Here is a 13,829-nt window from a genome sequence, read left to right as displayed (position 1 = left end):
AAATTAACATTTGATCAGAATTTAATTAAACTGCACTGCCATGTGTATGAACTACAGGGAGCAGAAATGTGACTGTGGCCACTAAACAGGAAAACACATTACAGCCACTTTCAGCATCTGTCTCATCATCCATGAAACAGATGAAGGTAAAACCCCAAAACACCAAAGTACAATGTCTTGACAGCTGACAAGGACCGCAGTGTAAGATCAGATATTTCAGGGTGCTTTTGCTAAAATCATCTAGTGCAGTTTCATTCAATAGCATGCATAGCCAAAATGTCAATGTCCCATTTTTATAATGTTATTACACTGTCCCCTAGCTCTCAAACCACACCCTCTGGAGCACTTATCAGTGCCTCATAAAGCAGCAATAAGCCATGAAGTACTCCAATAAGGACAGGATACTGATCTTCTTCTGAATGGGACAATATGGAAGTGATCTCCCTAACATGAAAAGCCAAAAAAACTTAATCTATGAGGCAGCACTCAAAACAGAAGCAATTAAAGGTTTTCATTACCACGTTTATCAAATTAAGTAATAAGTTAAAAATAATATTAAAAAAAATTAAGCATTCTTTTCCATCTGGTAAATATACAGCCCTTATTGCCTCAAAGACAGCAATGCTGCAAAGCAATTTTAGAGATGTGGAAAAGTTGTGAATCTAATGAATGTCGCAACAAAACTGACCTCAGCAGAATATAATTTAATTTATGAGGTAATTCTACCAATCCTTGAAGCAGAGCTTCATAAAAGCTGTTAAGTCCAAGATTTCATGCCAATTATGCCAAAATATCAGTTCAGCAGACAGCACAGTATTCAGATATTCCACATCTCTGCTGCTGATTAGTGTGTTCCTGTCACCAACAGAATATCATTAAGTCACACTAACTCAGAGAATTTTTGACAAAATTTTCTAAAAATATTTTTTGTGCCTCAGTCATAGTGCTTTTTAATGGCAGTATGATACTTATTTATTTCAAAGCTGTCTGAAGTCTAGAAATGATCCATAACAACTACCACCACTATCCCTCTGTACAGAAGGAGGAAGTTTTAATGATTGATGAAAGGATGATCTAAGTGAACACTCAGACAACTTAAGGGATAGGATAAGGAGGAATAATCTTTTTTCAAATGTCACTTTAAATTGCAGCCCTAATAACACTTCACAGAAAAAAAAAAAATCTTGTAACAATATTGTTTATAAAGAATTATCTAGTTTGGACATTCAGTAACAAATATTTACATTTTCTTACAAGTTCAGCTGAAAACTCTTCCCTTCTAAACTGTTCTATAGTTCTAGAATGCACTAATTTTTTTATGCCCTATAGTTTAGCAGGACTCAAGTCTGGGATTTAAACTTAGATACAAGTTGATGTACTTTGAGAGCACTCAGAAAAGCTTGTACTCCATAATGCTAAGGCAGCATTATTGTTAAAAGTACTTACCAAGAATTTCATCAAAGATCTTGTACAAGCCTGGAACAAAGGTAACTTCTCTGCAATTCATTCCTACATCTTCATCATAAACCCACATTAACTACATGGAAACAAAATAAAATAAAAGTATTTACTATCTTGGTAAACCAGTCTATGATCCTCTAAGACCTATTTCCTCCAGGAACCTTCCTCTTACAGTCTGATTACTGCAGCCATCCAAGACAAAAGCAGAAGTCTGCAAAAGTTATAGCTGTACCCACAAAGAATTCCATAATGAAAATCCATTATTTTCTGCTTGGCAGGGAACTCCCAACAGTACAGACAGTGATGTTCAAAGCAAATTGCAACTTCACAAAAACAACTGAAGAATGTGCCAGCAGGAGGCTTAAATTCTCTGTTCTCTACCTAAACAAACAGACCAAAGCTTTTTGGACCTGGAACAAATGCTGCTTACAGATGTGCATACATATGTGTGTGCACATAGGCATGCTTGTGAGCACAGACCTATACACACATAGCTGTCTGTTTCACACTCAGGTGAGTGTTTGTGGTTTGACTGGATTTCAATGTTTTTTGATTCTATCTTTTCAGATGAACCAAGCACTCAATGCCTTAAAGCAAGTCTCATCCCCTTCCTACATGTGCATACATAAACAAGACCACAGTTTTTAACTATCTAATTCCAAATACTGAGAAAAACAGAGATGCATCTATTTAACAACCAGAATAGACATTTCCTCATTAAAACAACAAAAAACATTAAGACTGTGACACTTACCTGAGTTAAGGGTTCAACTGAGCCAATGTAGGTATCTGGACGGAGGAGGATGTGCTCAAGCTGAGTCTTTTTCTGATAAACTCTCTCAACAGACATCTTCTTTGAAGTGTCATTTTTATTAATGCTTTCTGAGTCTTCCTTTTTAGAAGCATTCATCTGATTATCAAATAATGTCTAAAAAAACAAACCAAACCAACAATCAACCTCATTCAATCTGTCACTCTTGATATACAAACAAAATCTGACAGAGATTTCAGTTACAATCAAAACTTGTCATGTAATTTAAATTTAAGTTTTCAGATGTATTAAGATAAAGCTATCCTTGCAATAGAGAAAAACCAACAGATTACATGACAGATTCTTAACTAATCGTTGCATATTCAACCTTTAGCAATTTACTAAGCACACTAAACCAAAATAAGGAAACAACAGCACTTAAAACCACCCATCTCTTCAGGTTAAGTAATTACAACATTAATTTTGTGCATAAGCATTTGAATCCAAACCACTGAATACTGTTCTAAATGGTAACAGCAATACTAAACTTTTACATTATAGTCTGGACAATTCATTCAGCAGTATTTAAGAAACACTTAATGCCTCTTCTACTGGCTTCTCAATTACTATAATTTACATTCTCTGCTGAAGTGATCAAGCCTGATACAATCCCAGAATGCTTTATGATGAAAGGAGAGACACTAATTACAAGAGCATATAGAGGAATGACAAGGGGGAATGACTTCAAACTGAAAGAGTAGGTTTGGATTACATATTAGGAAGACTTTACTGTGAGACTGGTGAGGCACTGGAACAGGTTGCTCAGAGGAACTGTGGATCTCCCAACCCTGGGAGTGTTCAAGGCCAGGTTGGGTGGAACTTTGAGCAACCTGGTCTAGTGAAAGGCGTCCCTATCCATAGCAGTGGGGTTGGAACTTGATGATCTTTAAGGTCCTTTCCAACACAGGTGATTCTATGATTCTAAGAAAAAAGCCAAGGGCTGTAAGAAGAGAGAATCACATAGGTTAATGTTGGAATTTAAACAAAGTTCAAGCTTAATCTGTCTGAATTTTATAAAAAATACCTTGAAGAACAGTTTTATGGTAAACTAACCTACTTTGGGATGGGAAGGGAGGTGGGATACAGAGATTTGGTGCACTTTCAGTGATTTTTTTCCTGATAGATACCTCCTTGCCATCAAATGAAAACCAGATTAAAAAAAGGTTAATCTCAGAACAACCAAATATAGACTAGCCCTATTCTGAGACAGTAAAAACATGTATACAAAGGAAACTAGTAACGACATTTTACAGCATGTATTCCTATCTATAAACTGGAATTATCTGAATTATCTCAAAAATGCCAATAAATGTAATTTTAACTCACATGATTTATTTGCCTGGCTGGAAGACATAAGAAATTCTGTCCCCACCCACCCAGTACCTGAAATACCTCTCTCACAGGAGGTTTATCAACTCTGAAGCAGGTGTTACATGACCAGTAGAAACCATCACCACACAAATAATGAGGACAAAACCCACTTGCCACTCAGGCAAATTTTTTCCCTCTCATTTAGCTGTTTCCAGTATGTGTCTATATAAAGTAAATACAGGCTAAACTCCAACCCCCAATTAACCAGTCACCATGTAAATTCTGTGGCCAAAAGGAAGTGTTATCACTTCTCCTTCGATCTAGCTTTTGCTGCAGCCTCAGATAGCACTGTATGCAAAGGGCAATAAATCACATAAATCCATAGGAAAAAGGAGCAAAGGATACTGGACTCACACAGTTTGAGCAGAATCAAAAGGCCAAACACCAACCTATAGCACACAATTCTCCACATATTAATTTCATTTATCCTCTCCAGCTTCTAATACTCAGGCTTTGATGCCTCTACAGCTCCCCACCCAGCTCAGGCAGCACAAGAATAAAGTATTTAATTCTATTCATAACAAGGTAAATTACCTTTCTCCTCCAGATTTAGAGATCACATTTTTCTAGTTTATCTATGGTAATTCTAGGAAACACATTTCCAGAACTTTGAGAGAGGCAGATTGTGTGCACCAGCAATGACAACAGCCAATTACTTGGACACGAGTAAACCTGAGCATGCCAAATGAGAATAAAATTCTCTATTGCCTACTCCTGTATCTGACAGCATCCAGAGGAAACGGGGAAAGAACCCAGGGAACCTCACAATCTGGCACCAGGATTGCATGCAGCACAGTTGGAACCAAAACACTAGCTCTCATGACTATTCTTCTGGAGTCTATCTCATTTTCTGCCAAACAGGAGAGCTGCAAAATCACATGGGTGATTAGAGGGCTTTGGTATCCTAGTTAATTTAGCCTTCACAGTTATTTGGTTTTAAACTGTGATAACCCTGTCACCATCACCCTAAAAATACTAGCTATAGATCAACTAAGCAAGAAAAGGAGCAGAACTTTGGAAAAAAGAGCATTAAACTGAAATACGGAAGAGGAGCAATAAGAATTGTTACAAAAGAAGCACTGCCAATAGTTGCAACATAATTTCTTTTCCATTGAAGCAGTTCTGAGAATGATGTCCGGGCTTTCAATACATTTCACTGCACATGTATATAAATATTCTTTTATTTTATTACCCACTTGTTCTGAAGGGACCAGTGACTAGCAGGAAAATAACACTTCTCATATTAAACAAGTGTTGTAAAAAATGGAAGAGAGGAGATGCAGAATACAAAAGAATTCCAGGTGGAAAGACCATCAAAATCTTGTCCAAACAGAACTGTTTCATTTGCTCCCAATTCTTAGGCTTTAAGAAGTTTTTACAGTCAGAGAAGTTTGTGACCACACAATAGTTCTTCAGCTGACATGTACATCAGTATAATACTCTCAGGGCTGTTCTGAGACAGCTCTTCCAGTGTGTGAGAACTGGGATCTAACAACACATCCCAACTTGGCAAACACTCAAAGTGAGAACTTAAACCTTAGCATAAAAGTTCCAGCTACAATTTTCCTACCTCCAATGTCAAAAATGCTATGGGACAAGTAGAGTAAGAGTCAGAAGATTAGCAAAAGTCCATTTAATTGTGAGCAAGTAACTCTAGTTTGGGAAAAATTATTGCAGAATATTGGGAAGGGACCTCCTACAAGCTATTGCTTTTAGTACAATGCTAGGAAATGCATTTTTCTTCCTAGCAAAAGTCTTACTGACAGCTTAGAGGAGCTTATACTTTCCAGCTTATCAGTAATAAGTGTAGAGTATCAAATATCTTCTGTTGAGATGCTACTTCCAATTGTTGTCATGTTGACAGACAAGGGAGGTCACACCTAAACAAACTCTGCTGCCTGAAAAGAGTTAACCCTGCAGAAGTGTCCCTTCTTGGGGACACTTAAGGTTTGCTGTAGGCCAGCATTAGTTGGGATCTTCTGGTACTGTACTCCCTGGGACACCCATGCCCACTATCGTTTATAACACACTCATTAGAACACAATAATGTATGATGTAAGGGAGAATAATACACAAAAAATCATATTTTCTTTCTGCTCAATGATAAAAAAGAAAAAAAGGAAAAAAGTTGTCTTAAAGAACTTTAATGCTATAGATTTTATTAAGGCATCACAAAGTGTGCCAAACTTAAATGTTCATTTCACTGTCATAGAGAAGGACAGATTTTATTCATGATTTTATTCATACAGTGCTTCAAGATCCATACATATTCTGCATGCAAAAAACCCTCGCGTTATAAACATTCAGAAGTTATTTAATACGTTATTGAAACACAAGTATAAAAGCAAAAGCTCAAAAGTATTCAACTACACAAATGAATGTAATTATGCAGGTGTGCAAGGATCAGAAGTCCACAGGACTGCGTTTCCCAGGTCAAGTATTTTGAGCTGTGCTGTACCTAGAAAAACCAGTTCTGAATCTTTTCATCTCAAATGGACATTTTTAGAGTTCAAGTGATGCTTAGAACTCAGTCCAAAAAGAGAAAATCATTATCACAAAACACAGGATACAGATCTATTGATACAAACATCCTCCACAGTCTTCACATTTTGTGTTCCTTGATAAAAAAATCAAAATAAAATTTAAATGTTTTCATCTTTGAATTTCTACTACTTAAAATAGAAATAAATGCAAAAGGAGAGTCCTCCCCCACATTTTTTTTTTAAACTGGGCAAGCACTTAACCACAGTGCTGTTTAACTGACAAACTCTGCTGTATATTTTGGAATTGTCTCAAGAATGCCTTTTGTATTCTGTCCTGTATGAAAGATCTTCATATTGTTAAAGCTCCAATAACACTTCTCAAAACAGCACCAGCTGTTGTTTCATGAGAAAACCCCTAAAGAGAATTAACCAAGTGTCACAAAGGGCTTAAGTCTGCTCCACAGCAAGACTGCTCCTTGCCTGTTTGTTTACAGGTTACCCAATGTTCAAGGTCTGCTTTGCAATTTTAATGTTGTCAATTTTTTATTTTTTAGACACAGCGTATGACTTTCCCAATGCTTTTGTGACATTCAAGACTTTACAAATTCTTGCTAATCTTGTGGCCTTTCTAACCCTCCAGACTGATGACAAATGCACGTGTATCTGTAAGTCAGCAAGACGACCATGCTTAAGTAGTTGGGAAACCTACAACCTAATTGAACTGTTCATCCTTCTTCACAGACATGCAGTCATACTTCACACAGTGACCTTTGATGGTGCCAGCTTAAACACAGCATAGTGGATGGGAAAACCCCAGCTCTCTGTTGACAGCAATTCCTGCACAGGTTCCCACATCACAACTATTGTGTGTGCTGTCACGACCAGGTCTTATCATGGCAACTGCTTTCCCCAGGATGATTGCAATGTCTGCAGAGCTTCTCTTTTGAAGGTGTTTTTGCCATTAATTTATCTAGTACTGTGTGAAAGCTGCAGTCATTCTTTCCTTTGGTCACCTCCAGAGTCAGAACTCAAGTTGCTGCTGATAGACAAGAGTTTGGCAACAAGGCTTTTACTGTCTACCTTCAACCCATTAACTCACATATTTCACTTTGGCATCTTCTTTCTTCACATTTTGCCTTTTTTTTTTTTTTTTTTAATGCTGTGTTCTCATCCGTTGACATTTCTGTGTATAAGAAGGTATGAATGACATCCATATTAAGTTGGAGATTTTTATTGTCTTTTTGTAATGAAAACTGGGTTATGCCATCTTTGCATTTTGAGCCACCGTGCTGAGTTTGGTCACTTATGCTGCAAACAGCTGTACTTAATACAGCTAAATCTTAATACACACTTGATTTAGGTTTGGCAGCACCAGAGAAAAGCTATTCCTATCTAAAGACACAATAACATGTAAAGCTACAACAAAGAAGGCAGGTTCCATCATCAGTTTCAATCTTGCCACGGGTGGAATATATATCCTTGGTTTGACTCCTTACTTTAAGTGAAGGTTTTCCTCTTACTTTAGTAGATGAATTCCACACCATAGAGAGCTGAAAGACCTGAAAAATGTTAATAATGATGTCTGCCCCAGTTACACAAACTTAATTTTGTACTGGTCACTGCTGTACTCTCCTCCACTGCAAAATATCTCCATAGAACAACACCAACAAACCAGTTTTCTTTAGTGTGCCCATTCCTCCTTACCCCTGTTAGGGGGCAAGAAAAGGGCTCATTTTCCACAATGGCAGACAAGCATAAATGAGGCCTAGAAGAGAATATGTAGGTGAACAAGAAGTTTCTTTCCTTCCCTTTGGCTTTTGTCTTTTCTGCCTTAAACTCATAAAACTACTCCATATAATGAATACTCCTGATACATACTCCTGAATAGGCAAATGCAGCCCTGGGACATAACAATTTAGAAAAGTACATGCCATGTGTCCTACATTTCCTTAAATAAAGTGTAGGATAAGCACATTTAGTGGGACAAGGCAGTAAATTTTGTGTGTAATTAAGCTGTAACACCTTGGGAGGTTAATTAAGTAATGAAATCCAGAGATTACAGTGCAAAACAAAACTACCTCTTCTGACAGAGATATGCTACACTTGAAAAAAAAATGAAAAAGTGTATAGATTCCATGTGATAATTACTAGGGAATTCTATAGATAACATGCACTTGACTGCACTGTGTCACATTGGATCATAACAGCCTCTTCTTGCCCTAGAAAAATAGACAAGGAATAAAATTTTACCTAAACATTTTGCAATCTTCCCAAAGAAAACTCTGGCTGAGAATGCCTCCCACCATGAAAACAAAACTGGAGGGAGTTTCAAAATAAACCACTCTCCTGCTGTGTCTAACAAATGGTTGGGCTCTCCTGCCAAGATGAAAAAACACAAAAGTAACAGTTGCCTTTTACCACAGCAAATTTCTATAGACTGTCGCATACCATTAGTGACATGAATCTCTCTATCACATCCTTTCCAAAGCTGATCATGGAAAGGAGTTCCTGGAAAATTCACCCAGAGCAAGTCTCAACAACGAGACTAATCCATCTGTTAATTTTAAATTCCTAATTTTTTACAAAAATTCTTTTTTTAAAGCCCCTGATTCTGGCACTTCGCTCTGGACTCTGAAAGCATCACATTACATAGAGTTTAGTGATGATGATACAGTTAGGGAATAGCTTCAAAATGTTCAGATTCTCAGATTATACAAAACCAAAACTAATGATTGCTGTCAAAAGGCAAAACTCCTTCTTTCTTCCCTCCTCCATTTCTCACAGTGGAATCAAATCCACCTCACAACAGTCTGGCTCAAGGAGCAAGCATAGCTTTTCCCCATTCTTCATCAATCAGAAATAATCAGTTGTCCACTAGCTCACTTTTCTGAAGGAGCTTGCTAGACAATCAGACAGGTTAGTAGTGCAAGGAAAATAGCAGAAACATTCAGAGATTCAGATAGGAGAATATGGTTAAAAAAAAAAAAATCCACACTTTTCAACAGGTATTGCTAGATTGTTTAGCTGCATGATGGAATGACATACTTAGAACTACAGAGCTTCATCTTCCTAGTAAATGCCAAAACACCATAAAAGTAGCATCATTTTTATTTTAGGATTATTAATATACAACATAGAGGCACACCAGATTCAAATAAAAATTTAGGGATTGCTTTCTCCATTCTTTTTGAAGAATAACACCTTTGTGCAAATATGTATGCTAACTGTAACTTCTTCTGACCAGAAAATTATGTATTTAAGTATTAATTCACTTTCAGTCATATTAAGTTACTACAGCAACAGTTACACTTTATTTGGCACAGGCTTGTACAAAACCAGTAATACATTCAGATCCTGATCTTTACTATGTTCTTTAAAAGCAGGTGTCTAATACTTGCCCTTGCATGATGACAATTGAATTGTATTTTATTGCTAAATTTTTTTGTTATTTTGAAATTTTTTAGTTGTCTATCCACTGACAAGTTCTATCAATATACTTTTTTTATTGCTCACACAGTATCTAAAAGTATATCCATGGATGATCTGGTAACAGATTAATCTTCTAAGAATCTCTTATTTCCAGCTAAAATTCAGAGACAAACAAGGGAAGAATACTCTAACATAAAAAACAATTTATTAATGTTCTACTTTAAGGCATCTTATGACTGTTATCAGTATCTGGCTGCACCTCTTTATAAGTCAGTGTTTTCCAGGTCCTTGGCCTTTTCCTAATGCTTTACTGCATCACTAGTTCGAGCATTGTGAATGTATTCCAGACTCCCAGCACATTTCCATTTCCCAATTGCAAGTATTACTTCCCACAACCTGATAGATTTTTGTTTCAGAAAAACAAATTTATTGAAACCCATGCAGGCTGTCTGTCAAGTATCACATCAGCACTGTGATATTTTCTTTCAGATGCTCTGGGTTCTATGGCCAGACTGAACCCATATCGTACTGCAAGGTATGTTTTCCCTGCTGAGCTATCTTCATTACTAACATACAAACTTTAGAAAAAACTTTGGGCAGGACTAAGGCAACATTAAGATGTTCATGCTGCAAGAGAGCACATGGAGAGAACAAACCCAACAGGGTAGTTTTTGAGCTCATGTTAACTGGCACACATGAAGATTTTGTTCTACAGAGCACCCCAAGCCCAGACTTTTCTAGTCAGGTTCAGGACTACCAGTCCCACTACATTAGTAATAAAGGAGAGCCCAAATACCATTCAGAGGTTACTTTTCCAACTGCACTCTTCAGTGAGAAGCAATCCTCTGCTGAACAAGAGAAGCAAATCCTTAAACTCTCACAAATGTAACAGCTCTCAGTATATGTTAATTTAAACAAATTCTAATATCTTTATGTTATTGGCCTGTCTACCTTCCACTGAAATACTAAAACACCTTGACTGTGATACACAGATTTTTCATACTTTCAATATACATGGGTAGCCTAAAAAGGCATGCAATATGATCAGTAGAAACAATTAGAAGTCTACTCCCTGGAACCTTCCACAGAAAAGCAGTAGCAACATATTTACTTAACACAAGGCACCATGTAAATAAAAATTAATGAGCTTTTTTCCTTTTAAAAAAACTGTCCCAAACATTGAACAAACTCTACATATTCACATCCCATACTACATTTGGGAAAACCAACCTATGGCAACACAGTTACATTTTCTTATATTCTCTAGTTTAAAAATCTATTTTTTCTGCCATATTAAAATAAACATGAATCCAGTGTTCCTTGAAAAAAAATTGCTTGAGTTTAATAGCTCAGCTGCTTCTATGCAACATCTATTCCTTCTCTGGAGACTTTACAAGCCTTGAAATGTTTTATAAGCCTCGCTAATGCTACAAATACTAGCCTCAATTCTGTAGTAAATTCCATGAGAAAGGGACAGAGGGTTGGTGTTCCAGACACTGACAGCAATTTTCAAGGAGGAAAACAGATGCATCAATGAGTCAATAAACCCTTAACGCTGTTCCAGAACTCCCCTCTTCCTCAGCCACTCATCCTCCCACAATAACATTCCTACAGAAGTCATTAGGAAAAGCCTTTCAGGATTGTTCATTAAAAGTGCTGACAATCTTAAAGATGATCAAAACTCTACCCTTTGATTTGCTCTTTAAGAATTGTGTCTTGGCAGGCAGAAGAATCAACCTCTCCATAAAAGGTACCATATAAAAGACTCATAAAATAACGTCAAATATATTTTGAGATTAATTCTTAAGTTGGTTTGCATTTTCATCATCTTTCTGTTACCTGACATGTATGTTTATCACTCAGCTGGCAAAGAAGTCTACATGGCATTTTTTGAATTACTTAACTAATATCAGGAAGGGCAGGTTAACATGATACAACTTTAGGTTTGTTTTCTCTCAAGCATCTGGACCATCTGCCTCTGTCTCCATCAGCAAACCAGTATGGAACTTCTTCCTCTGTCCCCAGTCAATTTCTCAAATGTTTTTACAGTCTCCTATTTGAGAATTTAAGAAAAACCCTCTTCTGGATCTACCTAATACCAAAAAAGAATAATTGCCTCACTTCTTGCAACTGCTCTCCTCCAAGCAACTTGCCTCCCTTTTACTCCAAGATTGTGGCATGACACCTCAAAGTTTTCATGATGATGCTGTAACACAACAGTGGTGGAAAACACTAAGTTGGGATCACTAGAGTATGAAAAAAACCATAACCAACACAAAGCTCTGTGCTGACACATGGAGTAAGACCCTGAATGATTTCAGGGAGCAGAACTCTCTATATCAGCTGGACTGACACAAAGTTATTTTAACTTTTTTTCCCCAGACACCTTGCCATTCTTGTACCTTTATCTCACGGCACACAACTGGGGAATAAACACGGGACTGAAATGCTCACACACTACTACACCATTGTCCCTAAAAACTCAGGATGTGTAACCATGGGATTACACAGCTGGAAATATCTCCAGAGAAGCTCATGCTATCCATTTCTCACAAGTAAAGATGCCCTGCTTAGGGGACAACCCCAGAATTCTAACTGCTCTTATGAAAACATTCCATATCAAGTTATCTGGTTGCAAGAGCTTTTTAAATTTTTTTCCCCTCTACTTTATCTCAGTTTCTTTTGATTTATAGGAAAATAACTTCTCAGTGTTATCTTATGGCTCCTGTATTTTGTCATGACAAGAAAATATTATTTCTTGCTCTCTCCTTAAAGATTACATCACAGATTGAGAAAGATAGTGTGAGTTTTTGGCACCTCACTAAGGTAGACATTTGCCCAGCTTTTCATACATTTGCTCTTCTCACAAGTTTCCAATGTCTGAAGAAGGAACAGGAAGCCCAAGACTAAGCCCACTCATTCACTAAAAAAGACCAGAAGAAATCAAGTGATGTGGGATCCATGAGAGGACTGTTTAATATCTCAACTGCAATTCTTCACAAATCAGGAAAATACCAGTAGATTAAGCATTTTAATCTTCTTTTACATCTTTCTTTCTTCTTTTTTTTTTTTTTTCCCTTTAAGGTAGCTTTTTTAATTAGGTCCAAAGGAAAATATAGACCTGACATTTAGGTCTGAACCTTTCAAACACGTTCTAGCTCAAGTAGATTTTACACTAATTTAGCTAACACCCTTTTTTCTTACTTGCTGAAAAAAAACCCACTACAATTGCTAGATGTGCATAGTGCAACAAATACACAGATTCATCACTTTCATAAAATAAAAAAAAAAAAATAGAAGTAGTACTATACTTTCAGGGGCAAACTGTATTTCTATGTAAATTGGAATTTCATTGAGACACAGACAGGATATTAAAATAGCTTTATTAAATGAAACTAGATGAGCTGATATCATAGAATAAGTTAACAACTCACTTCCAAACACAGCTTTAAAGGACTTAGTTCATAAGAGCAAAGGCATTTGCAACCACACAGAAATTTTAAAAATAGCAGATCTGATGCTCACTTGTCAAGGAGGAATATTTTCCTGCTTTTCACACCAAATTTTTGAGTACTCATTACTGACAGACCTGAAGAAAACAGCTAGGAAACACTTTTGAATAAAAATTACTAAGAGCTGGTTTATCACTTTACTTATGAGGAACAGTTTTCTCCAATATTTGCAACACAAATAAATATTTGGTGTTTGATCTTGACACATTTTTATTGCTAGAACTTAAAATACACTTCAAATTTTCGTATTTAGTTTCAAAGTTATGCAATAATATTTTATACGCCTTGATTTAGAATTTAAATCTGGAATACTAGCCTTAAAATACATTCTTCCAAAATACCTGTGTTCCAGTACACAGGAACTTGTAAGTATTTGAGAAGACACTACTATGTTTCCAAGCATGCAATTTTCAAGAGACATCTTCTCACAGTTATACACATTTAGAACCACTCTTTTTTTTTTTTTTTTTTTTTCTTAAACTGCTTTTGAAAACATTCAAAGCACCTACTTAATGCAGAATAATATTTTCAGTGTGGGTGGCTGGCAAGAAATTGACTGTTTCAAATAAGGAAAATTAAATTTTGTAACAGTTTTCATTCTTAAATATTCTATATATAATCTATTATATATATATATAAAACTCACTCCTAGGGATGGAATAGCTCCCATCCATCAGCTATGCTATGAATCACATGTTCTGCTTTTAATTAATTGAAACATAAACACACATTTGCAGACTGCCTTTGTGCATAGACACACAA

The 13,829-nt window shown here is 36.4% G+C and overlaps 1 protein-coding gene across 4 annotated transcripts in view; it reads right to left on the bottom strand.

Annotated features, from left to right (window-relative positions):
* Window positions 1-13,829, bottom strand: part of TOP2B (DNA topoisomerase II beta) — a 60,396-nt gene that overhangs the window by 40,661 nt on the left and 5,906 nt on the right. For all 4 annotated transcript variants that reach the window (XM_056486002.1, XM_056486004.1, XM_056486005.1 and 1 more), the window contains exons 2-3: window positions 2,216-2,389; window positions 1,447-1,537 (exon numbers count right to left, since the gene is read on the bottom strand). In XM_056486002.1, the coding sequence (XP_056341977.1) occupies window positions 1,447-1,537; window positions 2,216-2,389 (265 nt within the window). The remainder of the gene's footprint in view (window positions 1-1,446; window positions 1,538-2,215; window positions 2,390-13,829) is intronic.

This window comes from Oenanthe melanoleuca, chromosome 2 (genome assembly GCF_029582105.1).
Source record: "Oenanthe melanoleuca isolate GR-GAL-2019-014 chromosome 2, OMel1.0, whole genome shotgun sequence".
Taxonomy (NCBI): Eukaryota; Metazoa; Chordata; class Aves; order Passeriformes; family Muscicapidae; genus Oenanthe; species Oenanthe melanoleuca.
Note: the sequence above shows the minus strand (reverse complement) of the source record. Positions and strands in the feature narration are given on the sequence as shown.